The sequence below is a fragment of the Pteropus medius genome, unplaced genomic scaffold, assembly GCF_902729225.1.
Source record: "Pteropus medius unplaced genomic scaffold, Ma_sr-lr_union100, whole genome shotgun sequence".
NCBI classification, from domain to species: domain Eukaryota; kingdom Metazoa; phylum Chordata; class Mammalia; order Chiroptera; family Pteropodidae; genus Pteropus; species Pteropus medius.
The window spans coordinates 705,375-726,785 of record NW_024351731.1 but is presented as its reverse complement, the minus strand read 5'-3'; the positions used below and the strand labels follow the sequence as shown (position 1 = coordinate 726,785).

The window sequence follows — 21,411 nt, the reverse complement described above, 5'->3', positions numbered from 1 at the left end:
TATTTAACGAATAATTATCCCATCCCAGGGACTCTGTTGGCCACCGTAGGATATACACTCATGAGCTGGACACAGTCTGTTCCTTTGATATGTCCATGTGTTTGCTTAGGAAACATTTAGTTAGCACCTACTATTTTCAGACACCGAGTGCCCCACAAAGCCATGATAGGCACCCACTCCCATTCAGCAGTGATTGTGTGAGCAGGGCCACAGGTACCTGGAAAGCTGACGGACAGCACAAATGGACATGAAATGGACATGATGCTGGGGTGTTTGCAAGAAGCATCAGTCTCACAATGAGACAGCTTTCAAGAGAGGAAAGAGCCTCATCATATGAGGCGCAGTGGGCACTTCATTAACAAAGCCCTTTGTAAGAGAACACGGTTTAGTAGAGCAGAGAGGAGGCAGGAAGTTAACACCAGGCCCCTTACATATTTTATTTCATTGAATTCTTACAGCAGCCCTTTGGAGTAGCTGATATCACAGCTCTTTGCCAAATGAGGGACATAAGGCACAGAGATGAGGTAGCTCACCTAAAGCTACCTTGCTGTTAAGTAATAAAGGCGGGATCCAGAGTCACATCAGACTCAAAACCCATGGCTTTTCCCATCTCACCAAGAATCCCACTGAGACATAACACGATAAAGAATCGCATCCTGGCACAGCAACTTGGTAACCATTCAGGACATGCAAGTCATTTAATCTCTCCTAGACTCGGTCTGTCCATTCAATGAAAATAGTTATCTGTGCCTGCTTATTTGGGGGGTTTTGGGAAGAACAAATGAAAGAATGGGTGGTGATAATACTTAAGATCCATAAACAGTTATGAATATGTGAGAAACTATGGTAATTAGAATGCATCTGTTTTAAGCTCCATTCCATACTAGAGCAAATTAAATAGCCAAGGAGCCAGATTTTTGCCCGGTTTCCACAACACTTGGCCTTTTTAGGATGTAATTCATGTTGCCAGTCGACCCGCTATTTTGTTTGCTTTTTTTTTTTTATCTACCGTGTCAATCACAATGGAAGAATATTATCCTGCCAAGTGTTAGGTCCCTACTTTCAGGCTACGCGCATCTCACTTCCTCCTCTCTCGATAAAGAGCTAGTGCCTCGTAGACCTGGTTTCTCTTGTATGTTCCCTCTTTCAATAAACATAGCGCACTCTCTCCATCAACCAAACGCGAGACGCAGCCATCGCCATAGCCATGCTCTCTTTCTCTCCTGCCATCTCAGTTGGTTGACGGTCCCAAAGATCTTACCCCACATCAGCCACTGCAGGAGCTTCCCCAACCCCAACTGGTCTCTCTGCCTCTACCCTTGGCCCCTTCCCCGCAATTCATTCTCCAAACCACAGCCAGGATGGTCTTTTAAAATCAAAGTCAGTTTAGGTCACTCCTCTGTGTAGTGTAGTACCACTTAATGGCTTCCAGGTGTCGTTGCAATTAAACGCTAACATCTTACTCAGGCCTACGAGATCCATCGCTACCTCCAACCACATTGCTTGTCCCCGTGCTCTCTGTCACCACCTCCTGGCCACACCATTGCGCGTCTTTGCCTCGGGACATTTGTACTTGCTAGTTCCTTGCACTGTACTGGGCTGGCCCATTTCAGACTTTCAGGTCTCAGTTTAAATGTCATCAGTCCCTTAGAAAGGTCGCTCCTGACCTTGATTTGAATCATGTCATCAACCATTGTACTCTCTGATCATGATCTGTTCTTGCATGGCACTTGTCACATTGTGTAACCGTGTGACATTTAATGTCTATACCCCCTATTAGAATGTAAGCCCCATAACGGTAGGACCCCCCCGTCCATGTGGTTCAGCACTGTACACTCAACGCCGGCACAGTGCCTGGCAACTAACAAGCAGCAGATAGAGATTCGTCATTTCATAAAACGGTATGAAATTAGCAGTTCCTCAGGGAATCCAGCCAAGAGTCCCATGGCTTCCACGCTGTCCGCCCATCGATCTGGTCCCCCTAACAAACCTGCCCCTCTCCGTTGCTTTTTCCCAGGAGCGGCTCGTGCTGTCTGTGCTCCCCCGGTTTGTCGTCCTGGAAATGATCAACGACATGACCAACGTGGAGGACGAGCACCCACAGCACCAGTTCCATCGGATCTACATCCATCGCTATGAGAACGTCAGGTGAGGCACGCGACACCCCCGCCCCGGTCTCCGTGTGATCCGTGTGAGCCTGGCCGCGGCCCCCGTTCGCCTGAACATCAGTGCTGCTCTTCGTGTGGTTGATTATTAACTAATGATTATTCATCAGAGTTCTGCATGTCTACCCTGAGGCTCGAGAAGAATGTCAGAGCAATGCAATTATGTTCGCTAGTTGACTTACTGCTTGGTTCCTTTACAGTGGACTCGCCTGCTTTTACATTTTAAGTGGGAAGGTCAAAAGCTTTTTACACTGTGACTGGAAAAATCATCCCAGAATGTGATCTGGAGGCCTCAGGGATGATCGCATAGGTCTCTCTGCCTTATATTCCTCATCTCTCCATCCACTCATTCACTCAGCCATCCATCCATCTCATTTATGTGCCCATCCATCTGCCCACCCACCCACCCATCTCGATCCATTCATTCACTCACCCATTCCTCTCCATCCGTCCATCCATCCATCCACCCATCCACCAACCCACCCATCCGTCCATTCATTTTATTCTTCCATCTGTTCATCCAGTCATCAGTGTTCTCTCTGGGCCCAGCACTGCACTAGACAATGTAGTATGTACTGAAAATCAGTAGTGAGGCAGACCAGCTTTAGAACCCCCATTCTACCTATTCCTTGTGTGTGACCTTGGGAAACTTACCTACCTGAATTTCAGGATCTTTTTTTTTTTTTTTTTTTTGTAAAATGGTCATTTTAATAGCTACCTCACAGTGAGTGAAGATATATAGGACAGAGTAAGCATATAGTAGAGCACAAGGCATATTATTTCAGTCGTGTTTTCTAGTGGCAAGAAAAAAGAACCCAATGTTGGCTGATTTGAAAGAAATGTACTCAGAGGCCACATGGTGTCTCTTAGAGTGATTGGTGAAGGACAAAGAGGAAGGCTCAGGAAATGGGCCAGAATGAAGCTAGAAGCATAAGCAAAATCACAGCAGAGCACGAGACCCGTGAGGACCCTGCTTCCACTGTTGCTGAAGAACCCATTGCTTGTGCCGCCAACCCTGTCCCCATCCCAGCTGTCACCGCCACAGTGCCTCCTGCAGCCCCCAGGATCTGGATGTGGCTGCCTTTGCCCTGCCCGCACTCTCTCCTCCCCTGCTTCCGCATCTCAACTTAGAGCCTGGGGCAGACGTGGCCCACTGGCTGAGCCCAATCGTTTGCAAGAAGTGACCGGAAAGCAAATATCTGACATTTTCAGCTTATACAGTAGAACCGTATCTCCCACCCCCAAATATCATAGGGCAGAAATCTCCCAGATGAGGGGAGAGGGGGAGAAGTCCACACACTGACTAGGTCTAAAAAGGTCCGTGTACCTTCTTAGTGGCTTTCTCCCAACTTTGGTAGTTGAGGAGGAAAGAACAACTCTCCCCACTTACCAGCATCTCTGGCGACTCCAGGCCCGGCAGGCAGGCACACTCATTTGGGAGCGAGGCCAGCAGAGAGCGTGATTCCAACACAACCCTTTAGCAGGCGGATCAGGATAGGCTGTCGTCTGGGTCTCGTCCAAGAGCTGAGCTCCACCGGGTTAGACGCCTGAATCGGCCAAGGCCCTTTGTCAGACAACAACGGTGGTGAAAGATGCGCCCCAAACCTGGTCATTGGGCCCACAGATAATGGGATCTCATCAATAACAATTCTAGAACCACAGGTTCCGGACAGTACCTAAAATTACAATATAGTGTGGGGCTTATTAGTAAAGTAAGCAGAGGGTGCTAAGAGATCATCAACGAAGGAAGACCGGGGGCAGACGGTGAGAGCTTGGGGGTGGAGGTGGGTAGAGACCTTCCTAGAGGAGATGACTCTTATTTGTCTTATTTGAAATCGAGTCACAGCCGAGGGAAGAAGGAAAGGCATACTGGGCAGGGGAATCAGTGCAACTGAAAGCAGACAGCGATAGATATATCAATATAAAAATAGGAAAAATATGTGTGACATTATGAAAGTGCCTGTCACCGCAGAGAAAAAAAATGGAGAAATCACACAAGCATGCACGCCCCCACCTTCGTACTTGGGACCCTTAAGTTCTAGAAACTTTCTTTCTGCACTAATCAGTTTTCGGTGCTTCCCTGAGTCCAGGAAAACTAAATTCTTCCTGGCCCCCTCCACCCTGCCCACTTATTTTAAGCCATGAAATTGAGTTCTGATGCTCCAGGACCCTTGCCAGGAAGTTCGCAGCGCACTAAATGAAAATCTAGTCTGCCGCCCCACGCTTCTCGGCGGCCTCAGCTCCCGGCAAAGGAGCTGTTTCTAACGGGAGAAAAGTCTACGGAGACACCCTGCACCCTGGGCCTCTCCCCAGCACTCCCAGAAGCAGCTCCCACGGGGGTTTGGAAGACGAACTCCATACGGGGCAGAGAGGCCTCTCCAGCCCACTGCAAGGCTGCCGGGTGCTAAAATAAGGCCAGAGATGGAAAAAGCCGGGGGGCAGTCCTTGTCCCGTGGCTGAGAACAAAGCTGCTCCCCCTCAGCCCCCAGGGCACACCTCCTGAGGAGCAGGGGGCATCTCCGAGGTCACCTCCAACCCCATCGGTGTCCTCACCGCAACCTATCTGGCTCATTCTTTCTTCTCTGTTGTTTTTCTGTCATGTCGTTTTGTGACCTTTCCCAAAAGCAGTCTGCTACAAATATCTAACTCTTAGTGATGTTTCGTACAGCTCACTGCCTCCTGTCGGTGTGTGGTATATTGGGGGCCTCAGGGCGCCCAGTGGCCGGGGAGCTGGCGGATCAGGGTTCTCATCCCAGAACGCGTCCCGTGAGCCGCAGCCCCTAGAGATGTTGCTGCACCCTTTCGTCTTTCTGGGTTTCAGTTCCCTAATCCAAAAATCGAGCTGTTTGAAATGGTCAAAACATTTGGACTCAGGCTGATTTCAGCTGCACAAGCGTGAGGTGTCACCAGATCGATCCCCGACTACTCGGCTTCTTACTGGAAGCCTTCTGGGTTTCCGGTTCCTTCTGCCCAAATCTATTTCTCTTTCCTATTTTCCCCCATCTATTTAAGATACTCTTGTATCAGTTAGGGTAATTAGTCAGGATAATGCTGTCTGCTCGAACAAACAACCTCCCAATTCAATGACTTATACTTAATAGATGCTGTTAACACAGCTGTCCACTGCTAACGGCCCTGATGGGTGGTGGGGGTGACCCAGGGACCGAGGCTCCTGCACTGTATAGCTGTAGTCGAGCTCTTGGCATTCAGCCCTTGGAAGGGAGAGGGCAGCGAAGGCCCACCCACTTCTTTACCACCTGAGCCCAGAAGTAACGTGGATCACTTCTGCTCAGATTCCCAAGTTTATGAGAGCTGATCACGCAGCCCAGGTAGGTACACGAGGGGCACAGGATCCTCGGCTTGGAGGCCTTTGCCAGTGACGGGAGGCATGGCTCCAACAGTTCCTCCACCAGAGAGCCCTTCCTCTTCCTTGCCCCAGCCCGTGCCGTGTGAATTTGCACCTTCGCCAGCATTGCTCAGTCCACCCACTGTTGATTCTCAGCCAGCCCTGCCGACATGTGCAGTCCCCACATTCACCCTGCAGACAAGAGTTTCACGTACAAGCAAAATGCAGTTAAAGGAGCCCAGAGAACTTGCTGGCCTTAGAGATCTGTCTGTGTGGCGTCTATTAAACACTCTGATTCCCAAAACTTTGCACAAGGGGTTAGTTATATGCCTTCTCCTTATGGAGGACCATGGTGTGATTTATGTTATCTTCTTACAGTGACCCTGCAGAGTAGTTTTAATGATCTTTGCTTTATTATCAAGAAAATGGGAGCCCAGAGAGGTTAATAATTTTCACAAGAACACACAGTTAGCTTCAAAGGAGGGTCTACACAGGGCCCAGGTTCCTCGTAATTCTAGAGGGTTTTTGCCAAAGCCTCCTTGAGAACTCTATTTGCAGAATGACGGGTAATACCACTTATTTTTAGCCAAATAAACAACTTATATAACCAAATTAGAGTTGGAAATTAGTATAGTCTCTTCAGTGTATTCCAAAATGCATGTATGCCAAGATGAAAAAATTTGAAGATGAATATCTTGGGAGGTGACAAATTTATAGCTAGAATCAAAAGGCCCGACCTTGAGCCCAGCACCTGGGGTGGCAGAGTGAGCAGCACCATGAGAAACGGGGCCCTGGCTTCTCTGTCTGGTCTTTTATTCAGCAGATTCTCACTGCACAAAGATGACGTAAGCCAGTGCTTCTTCATCCTGATTGTGTACCAGGATCACCCAGGGCTCTCGTTAAGTCAGGTTCTGACCCAGAGAGTCTGAGATGCTGCATTTCTAACCAGCTCCTAGGAGATGCTGGTGGTAGCCATGACCACACTCACTTCTGCAGATTTCTGGTGACTTGACTCAGCAAACATGGCACGAGGCTCGTCGTGAGCTGGGAAGTTGGGACACAGAGGTGACTTGTTGCCTGTCCTCTAGCTAATCGATGGAGCACTCTTAGCTTCACATGGTCGTTTCTTGAGCAGTATGTGCCGTGACAGAAGGGAGCATAAGCTGGGCACAAGGCTAGAGCAGGGGTGACTGGCTGTACCTGGGGAAGTCTCCGTAAGAGTAGAGTCTTAACATATAATGGGATCTTGAAGGACAAGCAGGATTTCAATAGGTAGCAACAGGAAAGAAAGCTATGCCACGGAGCCGGGGGGGACATCGTACAGACACAGGTGCATCAGGCGTGGTGCTTCCAGGAGACCACAAGGAATTCGATGGTATCGGAACACCGTGCACGTGTGAAACTTATGACCCGTGTTCTCAGAGAATCCATTTCTTCTTTCAGCAGGCTGCATTCTCCATAAGGGCTGAGGTGGTGCTTTCTGCTCGCCACTGTATCTCCAGCGCCTGGCACATCACAGTCATTCAGTTAATGGGCTGTCGAATGAGCGAATAAATGAATGAAACGTTTTTGCCACAGATAAATGGATATTAATAGTTTTAGAGAGAAGAATCTACAAATTGAGTGGGTGGGACTAGATGATCAGTGGGCTCTTCTACTTCCCACCTGTAGGTACTGAAGTGATAAAGAGTATAGATTCTAGAGCCAGGCTGCCTGGTCCAAATCCTAGCTTTTCATGTCTATGGGCAAGTACTCAGGCCTCAATTTCCTTTTCTGTAAAATGGGAGTGATCATAATGGCCCTACTTCATAGACTGTTGTGAGGAATAAATGAGTTACTACAGATAGAACTCTTAGATCAGTATCAAGTCACAGGAACTACTCTGCAGTGGCGCTGCTGCTACTGTTTCTGGCTTTTGTCCACAGTTGGGGATGCTTTTAGCGGCAGTCAACAAATAATCCATCTCTCTCAACCATTGCATTGTAATGGACAATCTCACAACTCTGCCATGCGCTCCCAGTGGAATGCTGGGCAAGTCTCCTGCCCTCTCTGAGCTTGAGTTTGCTCATCTTCACAATGAAGAGAACAATGCCTCCCCCACTATGCGCCTGGATGGGTCACCAAAGACGGTGCTTATAGAGTGCCTCGCTTTCAGAAGGCTTTCAAGGACTGCCCTTCCCGTACTTTCCTCTTCCCTTATGCCAAACCATATACATGGGATGAGACCTCACCTCACTGACATCCTTAGTAAATGTCAGAGTTTTAGATAATTATTCTACCTGAGGTCTGCCAGCTTTGCTACCTATTCCCATCATTTTTGAAAAATGTCTAACACTACTTGCCTGCCATTTGGGGTAGAGTGCATGACAACGGGCTGGCGATAATGACGTTTTGTCTTCTTTTCCCGCCCTCCATGTCAATTTCATTCTGTGTTCATGGCATCTGAGTTGCTGTTCATTGTGAAAATATAGAAATAATTTATAAAGCTTCATTTTGCTTTCCACAATGAATCGTCCTGTTCCTTTTGGAATGCATTTGCAATGCCCACACTGCTCGGCTTAGCACAGGAAAAAGGGCTGTTCGCTGCCCTCCTTCCTGACCTCCTGGGCGGATGCTCCCTGCTGAGATGTTTGTTAAATGCTGACACTACTCCCCCCCTACTCCCATGGCAGTGAGAGCTAAAATCTCAGACCACGGTTGGTTTCTTTGCATGGTGTTGATGTGTCTCCCAGGATGGATTAAAATATTAACACTCCTTCTCCCCATTGCATCCCTTCCCTGTTGTTTAGTATTCTTTTTGCAGATGTTAAAGGATTTACCAACCTCTCCACGACCTTGTCCGCTCAGGAGCTGGTCAGGATGCTCAACGAGCTCTTTGCCAGATTTGATCGACTGGCCCACGTGAGTTGAATTTAATTCCCTCGTAGTCTTTCGCGGAAGTGAGGGCCTGCATGTGGAATTAGGGAAGAGAAGGACTCAGCCTTCATCACCGATGCCATTACCCTTCTCATCCTGTTTCCGGGTGGGGACCCCTGATCCTCACACACTTTGGAGATCAATGTTAGTTATTTACAGGTCTCAGATGGGAGGTTTGTCGGATTAATTTTCCCAGTTGAGGGCCAGCTGGTTGAGTGACAATTAAACCAACATCCCTTTTATTCGCTTTCCACTCTGGCACCCTTATTTCCCCCTGCACGTGGCCAGGTGCCATCCAGCTGCAGCCTCCGCGTTTGCTCACGCATTGATGGCTGCCTGCGGTTTCCCAGCCAACCTCAGCCATCTGGGATGAATTAGCCCGTTCTCAAGAACCAGTCATCTGCTGGACCACCATTTTGTCTATCCTAACTTAAGAGTTTTGTTTTTAGCCAGTGAGACACCATCTTTATTTTCAACTGGCCTGATCAGAGCTAAAACAGAGGACAAGTTAAAAGAGATGAACATTTGCTATTAAAACACAGATTCCTATTCCTAAAGCCACTCAAGTTACAGAGGAATATCACAGTCACCCTGCAGTTTAGGGTGGGCTTTGGGTTCAAATAGGCATGCCTTAATTCCCTTCTTTGTAAAGCGTGTATATCGGTGCCAAGTTCACAGGCTGCTGTGAGAGTTCACGAGGACCCATCAAGTGGGAGTTCTTTTTTAGAGTATCAAAATGTCCCGCTAGAAGCCTGCCTCACAACAGAAGAGATCCAGTCATACTTGCATCTGAGCACCTCTGGAGGTAGGGCCTGGTGCCGTGGGCTGGGAGTGTGGGAATGACCGAAGCACACTTCATTTTTCCCTTCCTAGAGTCAAGTCTAGTCAGGGACACATAAACACGTGACCAATGCACAGCGTGCTGTGTGCTAAGATAAGCCTAGGGCGCTATGGGAACACAGAGACGACGCATAGCCCTTGGGTCAGAGCAGACTTCCGGGAGAAAGCGGCTCTTAGGCTGAGCCTGAAAAATGAGAAAAACAAATTAATGGAATACTATTCAGCAGTAAAAAAGAATAAACCACTGATGCATGCAACAACGGAATCATATCTCAGATACAGTGTGCCAAGTAAAAAAGCCAGATGCAAAAGGCTAAATACTTTATGAGTCCATCTATAAGACATTCTAGAAAAGGCAAAATTATAGGAATAGAAAAGAGATAAGCGTTTGCCAGGAGCTGGCAGTGGAGGGAGTGAATTGATTGCACAGAGCATGGGGTTGAGTGATTTGGGGGGCGATGTACTGCTGTGTATGTGAGCATGACTTCTCACATTTATCAAAAGGGTAAGCATTTTCTAGGTACATTACATACCAATTAGCAAAGTGAAGAAGGCAGGGCAGGTTGTTCTATGCAGAGGTGAGTATAAAAATGAAGATGCTACCCCATAGGTATGGAGAAACTAGAAGAGATTTAGCTCTGCCGGAGGGAGACGGGCAGGGTAGGGAGAGATGATGATGTGCTGGACAGACAGGCAAGGGCCTGCCCAAGAGCGCACATAGTCACCTGTAGCGACCGCACGGCCATTCAACAGGACACTGACATGATCAGAAGAGGGGGCGGAGGCAGAGGTCTCCTCCTAATATAGGAGCTGGGAATTTGGAAGTGGGGAAGAATGTCCACCATTTCTTTCTATTGTTGCTTCAGTGGCGGTTGGTGCCAGTTGTGCATAGGTAATCTACTTCATATTATGGTTTGGAATATTTCTGCTCAAAGACATTAAGATGACCAAGAATGGCCCTCCAGCGAGAACCGACAGATGTGACTAAGGTCAATTCTTAGTGTCACAGTAAGCCCCACAGAGCCAGGGAAAGGGTTGCTAAGTAAAATTTAATCCAAGTTGTTCAAGCAACATTCGTTGACTACGTACCATGTACCAGGGACCGTGCAAGATCCTGGGAAGGCAAAACCAGCCCCTGCCCTCAAGAAGCTCAGAGTCTGGTAAGGGAGAAGGTCAAGTCCATAATTTTGCAGGACAGTGTGGGGCAAGCAATCCTAGCACAGAGATCCTCATGGACGAAGGAAAGAGCAGTTGGCTGCAAGATGAGGTGGCAGAGTAGGGGGCAGCATGGTGACCTGGCAGCATCCAGAGAAGATGTCAGATGCAGGCTGGGCCTTGAGGACGAGCAGGTGCTTCCCACGCAGCAGATTAGACAAGAAAGCGCCTTCGCGCCGAGCCATGGTGCAAAGGCAGGGACGTTTGAAAATGGGGAACTGTAAGAAACTCAAGTTTGCTAGAGCTTAAAGGGCACGGGAGACCACGGTGAGAAATGCGCTCGGAGCGGAAAGCAGGAACCAGTTCTGGAGGGCGCGTGTGGCCTTTTAAGGAATGTGGGCTTCGCCCTTTCGCCCTGGCTTTTCACCATGCACATGGTGGAGGAGGCGGGTACATGGCTCATCGATCCCCAGCGGCTGCAGGATACTGTAGTCTGCTTTCTGGGGCCTGAGTCTTACCGAACGATTTTAAAGACAAGAACACGAATATCAAATGAAGCACAGATATATGATGGGATAAAGTTACTATTAATTTCGATAAGAACATTAAACATCGTAACCTGCCTGGTGGGTGTTATGCGCTGTGGCGAATGTTCTTGCTGGCTCACCTAATTTAGTTCTCACAACAAACCCACAAGGCAGGTTCTTATTGCTCCCATTTTACAGAACGAGTGACTGAGGCTAAAATAAGTAAATCTGCCTAGAATTACCAGTAGGTGATCCAGGCCAACTGAGAACAGGGGCTTGCTCTCGACCACTGAGCGATGCAGCAGGCATTATGGGGGGTCGAAGACGAGATATCAGAGATGTGCTCTTTCCCGTGCTGGACAGCCTGAAGGGTCATAGTCAGGGGACTTCAAGAATGGGCTGGACCTGCATGTTCCTTGTGCAAATCCCTTCTCTGAGTCTGAGTTTCCTATCAGAAGTGTAACGAGGGGTAAATGAAACAGTACACGTGACGTGTCTCTTAACAGCCTGGCTGAAGATAAGTAGTCAGTACCCGTTAGTGCTCGGTACTTCCCAGTCTGCCCCTCCCTCAACCCCGCCTCGGGTGCATCAGTATTTAGTGTCCTAGGGGACTTCAGTGGAAAAGTTTGAGAAACTTCACAGTGAAAACGATTCCACTCACCTTGGAATGAAAAAAACCTACTTTAAATGTTTTTGGCACCGCCCCCCCTCCCCTCCTCCCCGATCCTAGGCAGTCACTTCACAGAGTCCCAGCCAATGCTTCTATATCAAAGGAAGGTTGAACTCGCCCCTTTTAGCATTTTTTAGCCCCCAAATTCTGTGCTTTGGTAGTGGTCTCTGTCTCCTTGCCATGATTCTTTACTTTAGATTTTCACTGTGTTGCACATCAGAGAGAACCCACCTCCCATGCAAATGCCAGACACTGAACCTGTTTGTTCACTCACTGCATTATTAAAATGCAGGGAAAACTTCAAAGCCTTCTCTTAAAGATCTCCCTGCCTGATTGAATTCCTCAGTGCCCTTGTGATTCGGGCTGTTCAGAGTGGAGTGTTTTGACCTTCGATAATGCCTTTAGCCAATTTCAGTTAATTTTTGGTCTTTGATTTTTTTTTTTTAATGAAGTAATATCTATCTGTCCCTCCCCATCCAAAGTAGGAAGGAAGAATATATATATTATGAAGACTTTAAAATTGTAAAACAAGAAACCTATTTATTGTTATACAATTGGCCTCGTTATGTCTTAAACATTTTTTTAAATTACTGACAAAACTGGAGGAACCTAAATTATTGTTATAAAGAACAAATCGAACACAATGGGAAGCTAATCAACAGATTAAAAAGGATGAGAGTGCTATTTCTGTACTGACATAGAATTTTGAGACATGTTGCTGCATGAAAACAAACGCGTCTCATCTCTAACATGGTGCGATAACTTGGTGACTAAAGAGCTTGAAAAATAGTCAGATATACAAACATAAATGTGCATGTGACTGCATAGCAGCCTCCAAGGAGGGGGCAGGAGACCAGGTTCCAAGGGCTCCTGTGTCTGAAGGGGAGGGGCTACAGTTTCGTTTTTACTAGGACACTATATTCATGTGTCATTCCTGCAATCACAGTTAGATAAAATACTGTAAAAATTGTCATGTTTTCCAATACACCTTTTTGAAGTATATTAATGGCACTAATGTTTTTGTTCTGAGAGTCTTCTCTTTTCATTTTTTATTGATTTTTTTCCTGATTACAAAAACAATGCTTGTTCATTATGTAAAATTCAAACATCAAAGATACATAACATATATACCCCTGTAATTCTACCCCTCCCCAATGACATAACCATCTTCGATAATTTGGTACATATCTCTCTAAAATTTTATCTCCGTATATGGTTTTATAAATTCTCTGGATTTTTCCAATATTTTTATCATATCAAAGCCATCAAGGTGGTAGGAAAAGGATTAGATTCAGACTAACACAGTAAAATTTGTAAGAAGACCCCCACTCTATTTTATTTGTCTTATTCAATATATTTTTTTTCAAAGCAATTTCTGGTAAAATGAACTTGTTTGGCTATTACTGTCAAGTCATCTGACAACTCACAGGAATCGATCAGAAAAATGTGTATGTAAATTGACAGAACTTGACAGATGAGAAGATACATAGGCCTTTCGTATATATATGTATATGAGAGAATGCAGATGTGGAGGGCTGACTGTGTGTGTGTGCTCTATACAATTGCATATAAGGGGCTTGAGCATTCACAGATTTTGGTCTCCGTAGGAGGTTCTGGAACAATCCCCTGCACTTACCAAAGGACCATTGTACGTAGTTAAGTTTTTAGGTAGTCAAAAGTTATATGTATGTGTGGATTTTCAACTGTGTGGGGATCAGGATCCCTCATCCCCACATTATTCAAGTTTCAAATGTAGTGAGTTTTTATAATATCAATTTTGTTTAGTGCAAAGAACTTTCCTTTATTTTAGGAATATGTCTTTTTTACGTTTTTGGTGTCAAAAATGCTTTTTCTTTCATCAAGTGGTACAGATAATTGATGGTAGTTGGGTTGTTATTTTTATTTGTTGAAGAATTTTTCAGACATCCTTGGAAAATTACAAAATTGAACCCTATAGCCGTCCCTCAGGCCCTCTTGATTTTTTTTTTTTTTTAATAACTGCCCCATGGACTCCACAAATCTGAAAACTGCCAGGACCAGTGGGCCTAGCATCCCTAGTTCCTCCAGCCATAACACTCTCAAGGTCTTAGCAGAAGCAGCTGAAGGTTTTGAGCTGCCCTTATTGACCAGATCTCTCCAGCAGCTCTCTTGCAAAGTTAGCTGCATCGAAGCAGCCAACAGACAGGAACTGCAAGCTCCTAAAAATAATCTGGGGAAGCATGCTGTCAGAGTTCTGAAGATTGCATCCGCGCCCCCTTGGGAAGGTTGGCAAGACCCTGGAGATCTGCTCCAGAGCAGGAAGCACAGTTCTGATGCTCTTTTCTTTGTCTGATATCTGTTTTTCACTGGGAAAGTGATTTCATTCATTTGTTACCCAAACATAATGGCCTGACTCCTGATGAGATTAGTAAACTGGCGTAGTCCTTGACAGCTTGACAATGCAAAGGCACCTCGGTGGGCAGCTTCCCTCTTCCTGCCCTTGGACTCTGCTCCGCCGAGGAGGGCCCCTCACCCACGAAGCCATAGACTCTTAGGCTCCTAGGGCTTCAGGTCTAGAGGGCATCTCAGAGGTCACTCAGTCCCACCCATCTATCGGAGGAAACCAAAAGGGGAAATCGTCTGCCTGTGATCACAGATAGAGATGTGAAAAGCTAGGTCAGAAGTCCGAGTCATCATCCCAGAGAAGGGCGGTGTATCCAGCGCCCCACCTGCTGGGCCTTGCGCTGTCTTCACACGCATCGCCCTAGTTAATCCTCACAATCACAGTGAAACAGGCCCTATCCTCGTCCCCCTTTTACGGATGAGGCAACTGAGCCTCAGAGGCTAAGTAATTTAACCAAAGACACACAGGAAAGACAGAGGGTGCCTGGGATTTCGCCCTGTGCGGTGTGACTCCCCGGCCAGTGCTCTTAGCTCCTATGCTACAACTGCCTTAAATCTTTTTTTCTCTAAAACCTGCAACATTCAGCCTTTTCTTGCTTAATGCTAAAGTGTGCACCTTTTCTTTGGTGCTCATTGCTTTTTGAAACCTTGTAAGACTTGTGTCCTCAAGATTGTGAACCCAAACAAACGTGTCCTATTTCCCACCTGTGCAGTGAGGGTGTAACTGGTACCTGCTCTATGAGGTCACTGTGAGGGTTAACTCCGTTTACGGTGCACCACAGGGGTTTTATTAATCGTCTTTGGGTCAGGAACAATGCTTGCCTTCTCGTAGATGCCCAGCTGATGTTTATTTTCAATGAACAAACACATCAGTTAATGAATGAATACAAGGATGTGCAGGACACAATCAGCTCCTCTCCTTAATACCCTATCTGGGAAGGGACTTAAAATAGAGTTGAAATAGGAGGACTATTCGTACTTCTGAGTCCTTATTGCTCAGCTAAAGACTGCTTAAAACTGTTCATTCAGACGCATGTCCTGAGAAGAAAGACACTGCGGGGGGCCAGATTCCCAGGGGGACACTGAGCATGCAGGATGAATGTTCACCCTTCGCCAGCCCTGTCCACACAACGCGTTCAGACCAGAACACTAGCACGTGGCAGAGCCGGCACGTGGCCCTGTATCCTTGGAACTCAAAATCCAGTTGCTTTTCCATGACTGCACTCCACCTGTGAACCATCCCAAGCCCTATTTGGGGTCCCCCCTAATTTCCTAGGAAGATAAGAGAGGCTCAGGTCTAAGGTGGGTGCGCCTGACCCCAAGGTGCAGACCTGAGCCCACTCCGCTCTTCGCCAAGCCTGTCTGCAGCACTGACCTCTGTGCCGACTCGGACCTTTCCTCTCCCCCTGTTCCTTCCAGGAGCATCACTGTCTTCGTATCAAAATCCTGGGGGACTGCTACTACTGCGTCTCCGGACTTCCGGAGCCCCGCCAGGACCACGCCCACTGCTGTGTGGAAATGGGCCTCGGCATGATCAAGACCATCAGGTAATTTGGGGTCTCCTCTTCCGCGATACCTGGCCTTGGACGTGCGTGACGGGAGACAAACCACCCCATCTACCCTTTTCGGTAGATCACGTGTGTGTTGAAAGGTGAAGCCCTCTGACTTTACTTCACAAAAAAACCGCATGCCCGTTAGTTCTCCCAGAGGAACCAATGAACCTGCTGGCTTGGTGTTGTTCTAGTTATGCCTCACATTCAGTTAGTCGAGCAACAAACTTCTATTACCAATGTGCTTGTGAGGATGGAGCGTGGAAAGAGATGAGTGTAGTGCTTGTCTCCGGGGCGGTTATGGGGCAGTGGGAGAGACGAACACACGGGCACCTTCGATATGATGCTGTTGGCTCTGTGACGAATCAAGTTCAGGGTGCTTGCGGGGAGGGGAGAAGGAACGGCGAATTCAATCCGGGTACTGGAGAAGCCTTTCCAGAGTAGAGATGGCGAAGCTTGCCCTGTAGATCGAGCAGATGTTGCCAGATCGTGGAGGCGGGTGGAGAACATGCAGGACAGGATGGGCGTGTGCAGAGATCGGTATGTGCTGCAGTGGCAGCTGGTGCAGCCTGGGCTGGAAAGGGAGGTGACAGGTGGATGGCAGGCTGGGAGCAGCCAGGGCCCACAGGACCTTCTCAGCCAGTAAGCGGTTGCACCTCATCCTAAGGCCAATAGGAGATCAGTAAAGGCCACCACCAGGTTTGGTGGGTGTGTGACAAGTGCTTTTGGCTTTGGGCCGTGTAGCTGACAGATAGAGACTTAATCAAGAGGGGAGGAGTTATTGAGGCTGAGGACTTAGGAACTAGACTGTGTATGGCTTTGAGACAGAGGCTGGGTGTGGCCAGAGCTCCCCCCGGAGTTCTGAAATGGCTGTGGAGCCACGAGTTCCAGCACAGGGTCCCCTTGCTCAGCCTCCGGGAGACAGGAAAGGCTGCAGATGCCGCTTCACTGCAAACATGGACATTGGAGAGTTCTCCCTGGAAACGGAAATGCATTGTGATAACATTCGGACTGGTTTCAAGGGCAGTGGTGGTCCCAGAGGACACGCCATCTTGTCCGAGCTCTACAACTAACTAGGTATGGGAACCTTATTCTGTCAATCCATCAGCAGGTCAGCCCGGAAATAATTTGCTGAGCTCTAGCATGTGTCAGGCATCATGCGAAGCCCCAGAAACAGTGAGGAGCAGGTCACCTCGAGGTGGCCATTAGGTGACCACGGTGTCCATCAGAGAGGTCACCGGGATTTGCTATCTATGAAACGAGGGGATGGGCCAGAAAAAGCTCTGAAGTCTCTGCCAGCTCTGAAAATCAGTGATCTATTAACCACGTAAAAATCAGGCTTAAGTAGCAAAACTTTCCACAGATTTCCTATTTAATTTTTTTTTTAATTTTAGTTGTTACTAAGGTATAACTAGCAAATAAAATCGTATGTATTCCAAGTGCACAATGGGATGCTTTTATATACGTACGCATTATGAAATGATCAGTCAAGTGAATTAATACATCCATTACGTCACATAGCTATCTCTGTTTTATTTCGCTGTTGTTTGTTTTGTTTTGGTGAGGTCTCTTAACTCCTACTCTCTTAGCCAACGTCAAGTATACAACTCAGTATTGTTAACTGTAGTCACCATGCTGCACATTAGAGCCCCAGAACTTCCACATCTTTAACTACAAGTCTGTACCCTGCCCCAAAACCTCCTTTCTACTCTGTTCCCATGAGTGCAACTTTTTTAAAAAAATATTTCATGTATAAATGACAACATACAGTATTTGTCCTTGTCTGGCTCGTTTCCCTTAGCATAATGCCCTCCAGTTTCATCCATTTGTCTCAAATGCCAGTATTTCCTTCTTTCTTAAGGCTGAGTAATGCCCCCTTATATATGTATGTGATATATATGTATTATCATATGTATATTACATCTTCTTTATTTATTCATCCAAAGACATTCTATAGGAGTTTGTACCTTAAGCTTAAGCAAAAGATATGCCGCAGAGATCACATTGCAGAAGAAGTGAACATCGATTATCAGAATTCTTTAAGATACTTCAGTTATCTTTCTGGAAAGGACCGTATCCCTCCTGACCTGTTATCCAATGTAAGGTCTCCTCTCTGGAGTTCTGGAGTGAAACAGCGGGGAGTGAGATTCGGGTAGGTCGAAATGGCTCAAGGGCTTTCTCTTGTTAGTTTATTAAGTGCTGCTTGCTTTTACTCCTTTAGAATAAGACAGTTCAGTAGGATATTATTTTAACGGCATGAGTCAGAGTCTATTAATACTTGAACAGCTCCTTGATTATAATGTCAGTGACTTGAGGTCCAGCGTTAATTCTCCCAGTTAACAGCACAGCCTGGTGCAGAGGAATAAGCAAGAACTCTGGCTTTAGGCAAGCTCAGACTGCTAGAGTTTTCACTCTTACCGTCAAGCATGGTACTCTGAGGAATGACTGGCAGACAGTATGTGCACCTGAACGTGTGTGAAAGAGAATCCATTTACATAACTTTCTCAAAACGATAACAATCTTAACCAACTGTCGTTTACACAAGATGCTAATTTTTATTCGGCCCCAAATAACCCCAAACTTATTCCAACCAGAAAACTCCCTAGAAGCCGTGAAGTCTAGAACCATGCTTAACATTATATTGCATGTGTCGTAGTATGTCAATAAACCATTTGTTGACTGGTGTCCCCAGAGTAGAGGGCCTCCCAGCATATTTGTCATCAGGGATGGATTCCTTTTGAGGTATCATCTCCATCTTGTCAGGGTCTCTACTTGTCCCTCTTTCCGGCATCTCCTCAGAGTCAGAAGCCCAACAGCAGTCCTCAGAGTGCAGAAAGGCTGTGAGAGGCTGGCTCTGGTGGTGAGATGGCACGTGGGTCTTGGCTCTCTAGATCCAATAGTTGCCTTGTTTGAGTGAGGTTATAATTCTTGCACAAATGGCAGACCAACGCTCAAAATGACCCTGGCCCCTTATTCACTGATCAGTCCAAATATGTGATAGAGACTATCCTTCAATCACTGACAAGTGAGGACAAGGTGCCAACATCAAGAAAGGCCAAGACTATCTTTTGCCAGTTCGAGCATCAAAGTTTCAGGAGGGAAAGTCAGAACGAGCGGAAGTAGAAGGGTGAGGCATACTCTTTTACTGAGGCATCACCATAGTAGTCCTTTGGATGCAGAACCAAAGATTTTTTCCCCTAGAAACAAAGGCACGAAGATTATGTTATTCTATCTGTTAGAATGAACAGAAGCCATGCGTGTGTATGAATGCATACACACGCATGGCTTCTGTGTGTGCATGTGCATAAATGGGTGTACATGTGTGCTGTGTACATATATGTGCTGTGTGCGTACATGTGTGTGGCATGTGCATATATGTGCTTATGTGTGGTATAGATGGATGAGTATATATGTATGTGTGTGCACATATGTGTCTACGTGTGTATGCTTGTGTATGTGCAAGTGTGTATGTCTGTAAGAATTTGAAACAGGCTTTGGTGATCACTGTAATTCTCAATTCAGACAAGGGGGTCAGTGCATGGATAGTTGGTGGCCTTGTAAGACATACTGGGGCTTTATCCCTTGGGCAATAGGAAGTCACTGACAACTTGTAAGAAAGTGTCATGTTCCAATCTGGCATGAGGAAGGTAACTACTGTGGAGATGGATAACTGTCTCTCCAGGTACGTGACTCTGGGTGACAAGAAGCAGAGATGAAGGGGAAGGAAACTGGTTGGGAGATATTTTTGCAACAATCCAGAGAGGAGAAGTGAGAACGTGAAATAGAGCAGTAGCTGTGAAAGCGAAAAGGTGGTGGCTGAAGCCCTGTGTTGCCGCATCCAGAGACAGTATGTGACAGAGGACTTCAAGTTAAATCGAGTATTCTTCATTACAATAAACATAATTTATCAACTGACAGTACTCCGAGAATTTTGGACAGGATTCCACTTTATTAGAGACAGAGTTGGTTGCCAGGCGTGATCATGGCCGTGGTCCCCGAGTGAGCGAGTGTTGTACCACAGGGTGGATGGAGCATGTGCTGACTGAACAGAGGGGTCCCTGGACCTACAGTCAGCTGCCTAGCCCGGTTCCTGCTTCTTCTCGTTACTCAGTGAGGGGCTGTGGATGAGAGTGACTTAACTTCTCACAGCCTGCACAGCCTCGTCTGTGAAATGGGGATCATGAGCAGCCCAACTCGAGTGTCCTTTTGAAAGTTCAACTACATAGCATGCGTGCTATCACCATAGTAATGTTTTTTTAATAGATTCCTGCAAGTAGGGCTGAGTTTTGATGCTGGAAAAGTTGACTCGATTAAGTTACAGAAACCTGTTTCTTTCTTATGGCTTCTACTCTAGTAAAATAATGCCAATAGCTAGGGTTTGTCGAACATGTACTATATGCCAAGCACTGAGATAAGTGTTTTACATGCATTAGCTCATTAACTATAACAATCCTAGGAGGCAGGCAAGGGCAAGGGCAAAATATTGAATGACTAGTATGGCTGCACCACCGCCTCATCAGAATAGTTTGGGGCAGCCAATCAGAACGGTGTCAGCTGTAGCATCCAGTCTGGCTGAAAGGCACATCCTGACACACTGAAGCTCTGGAAATAGGCTCCTATGTTACCAGCGAGGAGGCTGGAGCCTCCGGAGTTTGTGCAATTGTACAAAATCACACAGCTACTCGGAGGCGGAACGAGGATGCCAAACCAGACCCATCTGACTCCAGAGCCACTGGTCTTAACCATCGTGGCATCCTGCCTCCCAACTCCAGATTTTTGCAATTGCTTCTGATGCCTGAAATCTGCCTATAATACCCAAAAGATCGATGTATAGCTTAGGAGGGCTCACGTGCCTGTCCACTAAATTAGCAGAGCTGATACCAAGAGGGAGAAAAGTCAGGAAATGTCTGAGAATAACAAGATAATAAGCCTGAGTCAAACCTCAGAGTAAATTTATTCCTTCAAAAAAAAAAAAATGCTTGATTTGAGAAGTATGATATTAGCTAGATGAATGGCAAAAAAAGTAATCAAATATAACTTTATTTCTAATGAAGCATTTAATACCATCTCATGCATGCCTGTTCATAAAATTAAATTAATTAAAATAGGCTTAGATAACAGTTCCATTAAGTAGCTTTGAAAGTGTCTCCAGGTGACTCCTCTTCACATGTCCTGGGTTTATTTTTGGGGAGAACTGATAGCTGAGAAGTCACCAAATTTGATAGCGGGCTCCGTTCTATGCGATATCTTTATTAATGATCAGCAAAAGCCTTCCTTGATGAATCTTAATGAGGATTACAGAGCCTGGTCTTCTAGTGCAGTTGCTAAAAAGTCATAGGATGACACCAGAATGCCAAGCAGGAACTGGCTTGTCCCCAGTGGTTACTTGGAACAAAGATCTTAATCCCTGTGACAGGGTTGCCCTGCCAAGCAACGTGGCAAGACAAGGAATGACAAACAGGAGTTATTTTGCTTCCTTCGCTTGAGGTAAGAGCACCCGGGGCCCCTGCCTGCTCGTGGGCATCCGTTTTTCCCTCTCTCATACTTCCTTTCACCTTTTCCTTCTCTCCGTCTACCCCACCCTCCCCTCCATTGCTTGCTTCTCTCTCTCTCTCTCTCTCTCTCTCTTTTCTCTCTTTTCTCTCTCTCTCTCTCTCTCTCTCTCACTCTCACATACACACACACACACATTACACACAGTTTTTTCTCTCTCTTCCTCTTAAAGTCCCTGTCTCACTTGGTTTCTGAAATGCCATTAACTACATCCGTAAGGTCACACCCTCCTAAAGATGCACCAGTTAGAGTAGTCTTCAGTCCATGGACAAGGATTCATTTTTTTTTTTGCAAAATTATTTATAAT

The 21,411-nt window shown here is 46.5% G+C and overlaps 1 protein-coding gene across 4 annotated transcripts in view; it reads left to right on the top strand.

The window, feature by feature from the left end:
* ADCY8 (adenylate cyclase 8) overlaps positions 1–21,411 on the top strand; it is a 159,254-nt gene that overhangs the window by 42,894 nt on the left and 94,949 nt on the right. For all 4 annotated transcript variants that reach the window (XM_039845878.1, XM_039845879.1, XM_039845882.1 and 1 more), the window contains exons 3-5: positions 2,018–2,148; positions 8,301–8,412; positions 15,421–15,548. In XM_039845878.1, the coding sequence (XP_039701812.1) occupies positions 2,018–2,148; positions 8,301–8,412; positions 15,421–15,548 (371 nt within the window). The remainder of the gene's footprint in view (positions 1–2,017; positions 2,149–8,300; positions 8,413–15,420; positions 15,549–21,411) is intronic.